Genomic DNA, 9,046 nt, shown 5'->3' with positions numbered 1-9,046 from the left:
TAAAACATGCAATTGGTCAGATGAAACAAAATAAAGTGCCTGGTGAAGATAATATCACGCCTGACCTAATTAAAGATGCAGAAGAAACAATCTCATCACCTCTTGCCCATCTGTTTACGAAATGCATTAAAACAAGACAAATTCCTTCCAACTGGAAGAATGCTATCATCATACTTCTTCATAAGAAGGGAGATCAAAAAGACTTGGGAAACTATCGTCCGATTAGTCTTCTTCCAACAATTTACAAACTTTTTACCCGAGTAATTACCAACAGAATTGCCAAAGATTTGGACTACCACCAACCTAGAGAACAAGCAGGTTTTAGGAAAGGGTTTTCAACCATGGACCACTTGCATACTATTAACCAATTAATTGAAAAAACAAACGAATATAACATCCCACTTTGCCTTGGACTAATAGATTATAAAAAAGCGTTTGACTTTGTTGAAACATCAGTTGTCATTTCAGCACTGGAAAAACAGGGAATTGACCAATCATACACCCAACTTCTCAAAAATATTTACGTGAAAAACATATATATACAATATACATCTATAATTCGGTTGCACAAAGACTCTGAACCATTTCAGATTCAAAAAGGAGTACGTCAAGGTGACACAATATCTCCAAAACGTTTTACAGCAGCCTTAGAAGAAATTTTTAAGCAACTAAACTGGGAAGAAAAAGGAATCAAAATTGATGGAGAATACATAAACCATTTACGTTTTGCTGATGACATCATCCTTATGTATATATATCTGAGCAACCTAAACAACTACAAACAATGCTAAGCGAACTCAATACAGAAAGCAAAAAGATTGGCCTTCATATGAACTTTAACAAAACGAAAGTTATGTTTAACAAACTGGCAGACATTGGCAACAATATTCTTTTAGACGGAGCGACTATCGAAAAAGTTAATCACTATATATATCTTGGCCAAAAAATTACAACCAACTCCAATAAAGAAGATGAAAACAAAAGAAGAATATCACTTGGATGGCAAGCCTTCGGAAGAGCAAGTTCGATATTTATATAAGTCAAAACTGCCTCTTCCTCTCAAGAAACAAGTCTACGATCAATGTATCCTTCCAACCGCTACCGGTACATATGGTGCAGAAACTTGGAACCTTACAAAGAAATTAACACTTAAACTAAGAAGTATGCAGAGAGCACATGAACGAGTCATGATGGGATTAACATGGCAAGATAAAAAGACTGCCGAAAGGATCAGAAATCAAACGAAATTACGAGATACATTAAGCACAATCAAGAAACTAAAATGGTCCTGGGCAGGTCATATAGCAAGATATCAGGACAATAGATGGACTAAAAAATTAACAACATGGACACCACGAGAAACCAAAAAAAAGAAAGGAAAACCAAAAGTGAGATGGAGGGACGACATTGACAAACAATGCAATACAACCAATTGGTACCAACTAGCACATAATAAGAAGATTGCTATCCCTATTTATGCACTAAAATTAGACCAAAACCGCTTTTCAGTTTTCAGAAATCAGCAAATCTTTCACCTAGGCCCAAAACCCTGTCCCTAATAAAATTGAAAACTTTCTGACCGTCTGCACTAACTTTGCTGTTAAATCTCTTCTGGTGAACCTAGAACGACCATTGAAACATCAATAAAATCAGAAAATAATACTCTAGCACCATGCGGCAAATAAAAGTTCAAAACAGCAACCGCTAGATGGCGATTGTAAATGTCGTGCTTCGAGCAATTTTATCATTGCGCAAGAGCGGTCATGCTTTTATCGTATCCGTTTTGCTCTGGTCATGGAAAAGGTAAGAAAGTGTAATGAAGAGTAGCCTTTGCCTAGGATGCAGATATAATTCAGATATATGCATTAGAGAATGTAGAAACTTATTTAACAGCAAATTACTCTAACTTTATTACCTATATTTGAAAAGACATAAAAAAGCTACTCAAATTAAAAATTGACCACAAAAATGCGGATCAAAATTTAGTTAAAAAAAAGCGCTGTGGGGTAGTATCGAACTCATTCACTCGCGAACAACGGCTCGAGAAAGATTGCACGCGCCACGGCCCACGGACTCAGTTGCATAAAATTGTCAAATTTAGAACTTATATAGTCACATTTTTTTTTAAATCTTTTGTTTTGAAAGAGAAAAAGAAAAAAGAATACGTCATGACTGGTCAAATAGGCTAATGTTTCAGATTAAGAGACCGGAGCCGGTGAAATAGCCACTGCCTTTTTTTAAAGGAAGTGGCTGCTATGTTTGTCATATATTGTTTTTTCGTTGTGATGGTCAGAACTAAAAACAAACTAAACGGAATGGCCACAAAAATGCGTAGCCTAACGATTGAGTCACTTCGGGTTCGAGTTTAGTTTAAAAAAAGAAACACCTCTTGATGGTATCAAACTCATATCCTTGGGAGTACGAGCCAGACAAAGATCGCACGCGCCACAGATTCACTTGGCAAGAGCGGTTGAATTTAGAAGTTATATATATATATGCACTTTTTTTCATTAGTTCTTTCGAAAAAGAAGAAAAAATACGCACCAGCACGCATGCGTAGTAAAAGCGACGTAAAGATTAAAAAAAAGGCATAGAACGGCTATATTTACGCGGAATGGCCAGTTTCGGCGAGTCCGATTCGGCGAGTCCGTTCGGCTAGTTCGATTCGGCGAGTTCCCTATTCGGCGAGAGCCTTTTTCGGCGAGTGCCCTATTCGGCGAGTTTTTGAAATTTTATTTTTAAAAGGTAATTATCGGGTACCGCACTACCGCAGCCTAACTGTTTTCACATCGTTTTAACGTCGCTGAACGTGCAGAAACGAATAAAAATAAAATGTTTGAACTATTAAATTAAAATTCGTTATGTCAGTTCAGTTGTTTTTATTTCAGACCATCATATCAAAAACAATACACGTCAACATAGCAAAGGTAGAAGCGACAAAACGCGAACGCTAAAACGTGCTTGAATTCGTCATGTCAGTTCAGTTGTTTTTAAGGTAGAAGCGACAAAACGCGAATGTTAAAACGTGCTTGTGACCGAAGTAAGTTATTGAGTTGAAAGAAATTTGGCACGGTCGCAACACCTTCAGAAAAATTTAAGATGTGAAGGGAAAATAAAAAAAAGAAAATGTTACAAAAAAAAATCATGTTTAATATCTATAAGTTATTACTTTTGAATAGTTAAAATGATTAGTTTGGATCAACAAATGTGTGGCCTACAGCTTGGATTGAAAGGAAATTATCGGGTACCGTAGCTTAGTTATCCCTACCAGCAAAAATTTGTTCCAAGAACCCAGTTAGCCTAACAGTTCATTTTTACATTGTAGTAACAGAATGAAAAGACTCACCAAATGTGTGGCTTATCGTTTTAACGTCGCTAAACGTTGAAATCGTGTAGAAAAGAGAACTTTGATGACTAGGATTTGTTGCAAACCTTAAAGGTGCACTGCAACGAAAATATATAGCTTTTGTATTCATAGATCTTTATGAGAAAAAGCGATTTGTAACAATAAATTTTTTTTTAAGTTTGTCATTAGCTCAAAAATCTAATAAAAGGGATATTGATTTAAAGGCATCTGATTGGTCAAAATCTTTGATGACGTATTTGGTTGTGCAAAACAATTCAGAACCACTAGGTTAAACCATAGAAGTAAGATATCTATGGTTAAGGTATAAACAATTGGGCTACATATTACACAGAGAACAATTTTATACTTGAGTTTTACGCGTTGAGATGGTTTTTTGTATGGCTCCCGGTTGTAGTAACGGAAGAAACGTGAAAGGGGTACACTTTCATCGTTTACCTCTGAATAATCAAGACCAGCTTAAGAAATGGATCTCTGCGATGAAACTCAAAAACCCAATTCAATTTTCAATTCAATTTATTTTTCTTTGTCAGAACGCAAAAAGAAATGATATTGTAAAAAAGAAATACAGTAACAAAACCAACAAAAGGAAAAGGTGGCAAAACCTTAATGGTTTAAGACGTGCATAAAAAGATCTAATATTGCGGTATTTGCATCGATAAGTATAGTTAAGCACGGCCACCAAACCTGATACTGTAAAACAAGTAACAAGCACTGCCGTGTGTGCAGCGACCATTTTCTGGCCAGCGTGACCTACGGGCAGAGCTACAGGGCACCACACCTAAACATTTGCTCATCCCTGAAGCTGTCCCCTCTGTCTTTGATTTTTCGAGGTATGTGAAAGCCACTGTTACTGCAGTGCCCACAAAACTTGATCGACCTGGGTTCAAATCTCTGAGTAAGAGTGGGCGTTCGGATCGAATAACAAAGAGGGAAATGAACAAAGCTTTAAAACAGGTCAGTAAAACATTGGCAGGGTAGGTACCGTAACTATAAACACATACCATAGTTTTGTTTCATATAAATCATTTACTTCAAGCCAATTATTTTTTTTGCAGCTTCATCAGGCAGTGGATCAACAATTGATTTTTATTAATAATACAATACTAAGCAAAACTAACTTTTCTCTTGCTAATTGTGAAGTTTGCACTAATTTGATGCTACTTGGTTGTGTTTTCCAGCTCACCGAATTTGTTCACACTGGTGACCTTGAAGTGTTCCACAATGTACTCCTGAAGTATGTACCTAAGAGGCTGGCATTCAGTTATGAGGGAATGGTTGCACGCACAAAACTAGCTGCAAAAGATAACAATTGCAATGTTGGTCGACACCAAGCAGAGACCAAGGGTGGGATGAAGTGCTGGAAGCTGCAATGGTCCAAGGGAAGGCAAGCATTTGTGGTCAAAAAGGTTAACAAATCAAAGGACTTTACATTCCGAGAAGAGCTTATGGGTGTAACTATGCATCGTCTTGAAAACAGTAAGTCTATTGTAATGTTGACAAATTTGAAACTTTTGGGCACATTGCCCAGCACTTGTAGAGTGCACAAAATGCTCCCCAAACACCATTGTGGAAATGTACACAGCAAGTACGCATTTAACTGCCAGCATTTATTGTATTATAATTTAGCATTTCTGCAGTATAAAGTGATGTATTTATTTTATGCTTTCAGATGTGCCTGAAGAAGTGGATGCTATTGTAGTGCCAGAAAACGCAAAGATGTCTATTGCCAAGGGGGACAAGCCATCTAAGTTGGATGCTATCCAACGACACATATCACGCTTTAGGAATAGTAGGGTGGATATATCTTCATCAGATGCAACATATCCAACGACATATGTCATGCGTTAAAAGTAGTAGGGTGGATACATGTTCATCGGATGCAACATAGGACTTTCACAATGCTAAAGACTGAGGTAATAACGTGTAGTAACTCTAATGATCGATGAAGTGTATACTGCACAAAGAATAGAGTATTCAAATGGTTTATTTATTGGCCTTACTGAAGATGGCATACCTGCAAAGACAGTCTTAGCATTCATAGTCCAGTCTGCACATGGCAGTTATAAGGATGTTGTTTGTCTCGTTCCTATTAACAGACTGGATACAGGAATTTTACTCCAGTGGGTTAAATGGGTTATGCTGTCTTTACACTTTATAATTAGGCTGTGGCTATGTTTACACTATAGTGTAATTAGAAAGTGCTCTGCTTGCAAAGAATAAAATCCAAGGCTGTGCACCAGAGGAATATGCCCAGTTGTTTTCATTCAGCTGTTTGTGGAGGTTTGTCTGCTCCTACAGATGCTCGACTGCACTACATTATTTTCTATATGTTTGTGTAGAGATCCTACCCCAATCAAGGAACTTCAAACATCCTCCGAAACCAGGCAACAATGAGCGACGTGGCAGTCGCGACACCCCCCTTTCAAGGGTTAATATGCTTGCCCATGGCAGCAGGGGACCTGGAGCCACCGGAAACACATAGGCCTAACAATGTCGGCGTTGCAGCAGTATTCATTATCTTTGTTTAATTTTCCAAAAAAATGATGACGGTCTTATAATATTGGCGATTCCATGTACCGTAGCCTTATGATTTTAAATGTTATAAGTGAAATGTTTATACTAAAGTTACATTTTATCAGTGTTTGCACTATTTTCCTCACCATATACTCAATTGGAAGTGGCTATTTTTCCACGCTTAATGCCATGGTTACAATCAGGCATTACCAGAGTTGGGATTAAAGTTAGGAAGGGTAAAGATAAGGGTTTAGAGTTAGGAATAAGATTAGCGTTTTGATCTTTGCCCAGGACTAAAAAAAGTTTGTTAACCATGTATCATAATGTTTCATAGTGAATTCATCACGAATGGAAGGACATTTCAATCTTTCAACTATTATTTCCTTGTCAAACAAGACTGGTGTAAATTTCTTTCAACAGTTCAGTTTATTTTTATTTTGTTGGAGAAGACGAAAGAAAAAAAACAAACATATACAAAAACACAAATAATTCGCAAAACAAGGATGGCAGCGAAAGACCAAAAGGTCACCAAAGTCAGCTGCCACCCAAACATTTAAACAATAGACCCAAAATTAAGAACATTAACACATACAGGCTACAATACCAGCACTTTACATAATACATTAACAGCGGAATAACACAGGGCAACAAAAATAAAAATTGTGCCGAGAAATAAACAGATGATATGTTTTAGGAGTGATCATTGTACAAATTTTTTCATAAACTTTTATATTTAAATTTAAAAACATTATAAGACTTTTCTTGAATTTCTTATGGTATTTGATTCCATAGTTTCACTGCATTAAAACATAGCATCTTCTTACCAGAGTTTGACGTTGCAAAAGGCAAATATAAATCAATCCTTTGGTTCTGACGGGTTTTATGATGGTGAATTTTGTTTACAAAAATAAAGCAGCCAGCAAAGGCCCGGGGCAGCATTTTGTGCACATATTTGTACATAAATTTTGCAGTCACTAATTTAATAATATCGTTAATTCTGAGCACATTAAATTGGTGATAAAGAACAGTTGTATTTGTGGACCTCGGCAAAAATAAGCAGGATCGGATGAACTTGTTTTGTAACACTTGTAGTGGAGCAAGCAATGTAGAGTTTGCTCTTCCCCAATTTATAATCGAGTATTGGATCTTGGATTGAAACAAAGCATAATATATTATAAAGTTTGTAATATTGTTAAAGGGGCAATGTATCTCAGCTTAAATGCTATGCCGCAGACCTTTGCAAGCTGTTTTCTAAGATTAATAATATGACTATCCCATGTTAATCGCTCATCCAAAGTTACACCTAGATAGTTTATACTTTTCTTCCTTTTGATGGATCAGCCACTGATGGACAGACTAAAATTTTCTGCTGCATTCTTTTTGTTGCAGAGGATCATATACCGGTAAGTAGTTTTAATATAATTTAATGAAAGTTTATTGGATTTCATCCACACATCAGTTTTTGCTATTTCTCTATTGACATTTTTTTGGAGAGATGACAGGCATTTATTTGACTGACAGTTTGAATATAAATACTGTCCCAAGCAAAACTCTAGAGAGGTGAAAACTGTATTTACAAAATAATTTTTATTAATAATACTTGCAACATAATTTTATTAATAAAACAGCAAGATAATTTTAATTAAAAATCATCAGGCAAGTGGTCATCAATGGCTTCTTTGTATCCTTCGTACTGGCCATCTTCTTCAGGAAATCTGTTGCGGATTGCAAGGACTGCACAGGCAGGAATTACTTTACGCCTCTTTCGACCCAATTTTCCATATATCCAGAAGGTGAAGCTGCGATAAGCAACATATCTGTACGACCTGTAAAAGAAAATGTGATTGACCGAGAAGTGTAAAATCATCATTTTTTTCATTGCAACATTATCAGTAAATCACGATGTAGAAAAGCCCTAGGCTAGAACTTTACAACATAGAGTACCTAAGAATGGAAAGTTGGAAACCTTGGGATTTGTGACCCAGGCAAGGGTGCATGTACAATGGTACCGGTAAGCTAACTCTGGTCTCCGGATTTTTTACACTACCATAGGCTATGTGTAACACACATTATATAAGAACAAAGTTCACCATGTAGGTTCTGAAACTGCAAAGTTTGGATAATATTTTACAACTATCTAAACTGACCTGTTTGAGATTGGATCTCGGAGATCTTCGCCGACCACATCCTTTAGTGCAGCCATAATTGCTTCTAACACTTCTGTATCCAGGCACATCTTTTCAAAGCTGTCGACCTGGTTTATGCATTGGCGGGCTATGTCTGTTTTGGCAACCACGGCGTCAATCTCCTGGCAACATTTATTTTCCATCATTGTTGGCATGATGGCACAATTTCCACACCTACACCATTTCAAATTCTCCATCCGACTGCAGTCGGAGCTGGCACTGTCGGAGCTCGAATCCGAATCACAGTCATCTCTGTCAAGGCGCTGTCTTTTTGGTTCAAACAAAAATCCTTTTCTGATTTCAGACATCTTTAAAAATTACGACTTGTGCAACGCTTCCAGTGTTAATATATGAAGCTGCCAACTGAGTGCACAACCAAATACGTCATAAGGCACATAGCGCCACCCAGTGGCTGATTTTCTTTTCGTTATATTTGCCAAACAAAAAAGTATATCAAAAAAATTTTTCGAAAAAGATAATGCTTAAACACCAGAGAATCACCAAAAAAATTTTCATTTTTCATTTCAGGTCCCCTTTAAAGCAGCCGGCGACCATCGCGGCCATGGCCGCTATGTAGTGCTTGAATGACCGCCTGTGCTACCTCTTCCGTCGGCCAAGTTTGGCCGCCGGTTTCTTCTAGCCAATTATTTAATTTCGCAATAGAATGATCGTGGATTAAATTTCGAAAATATGTAGTATCAAAGAGTGACGCAGAATTAGGTCAGCGCATCATAGTCACCACTGTTGTATTGAATATATCCAGCTGCGATCACTAGCGCTGTAAGTCTTGTTTGCAATTCCCGATGTTTACTTTAACAAAGTGTTAATCCGAAGTGCTAACTTACATCGGCTGGCAATATTGTCGTTTTTATATCGATTCAATGTTGTCGGATATTGAATCGTTGTTAAAAAGGAGAACTAGGTTAGTTGACATCCGTGGGTAAAACACGTGTCTTCATAGTTTGGAACGCTGTGGGTT

At 37.1% G+C, this 9,046-nt stretch overlaps 1 protein-coding gene across 1 annotated transcript; it reads right to left on the bottom strand.

The window, feature by feature from the left end:
* Window positions 1-7,523: 7,523 nt before the first annotated feature.
* LOC145770150 (uncharacterized) lies at window positions 7,524-8,375 on the bottom strand. Its single transcript, XM_082581737.1, has 2 exons — window positions 8,029-8,375; window positions 7,524-7,707 (listed from the first exon to the last, which is right to left on the bottom strand). The coding sequence occupies exons 1-2, from the start codon at window positions 8,373-8,375 to the stop codon at window positions 7,524-7,526; spliced, it is 531 nt and encodes a 176-aa protein (XP_082437863.1).
* Between the last annotated feature and the right edge of the window lie 671 nt (window positions 8,376-9,046).

This window comes from Aplidium turbinatum, chromosome 5 (assembly GCF_918807975.1).
Source record: "Aplidium turbinatum chromosome 5, kaAplTurb1.1, whole genome shotgun sequence".
Taxonomy (NCBI): Eukaryota; Metazoa; Chordata; class Ascidiacea; order Aplousobranchia; family Polyclinidae; genus Aplidium; species Aplidium turbinatum.
This window is presented reverse-complemented; position numbering and strand designations above follow the sequence as displayed.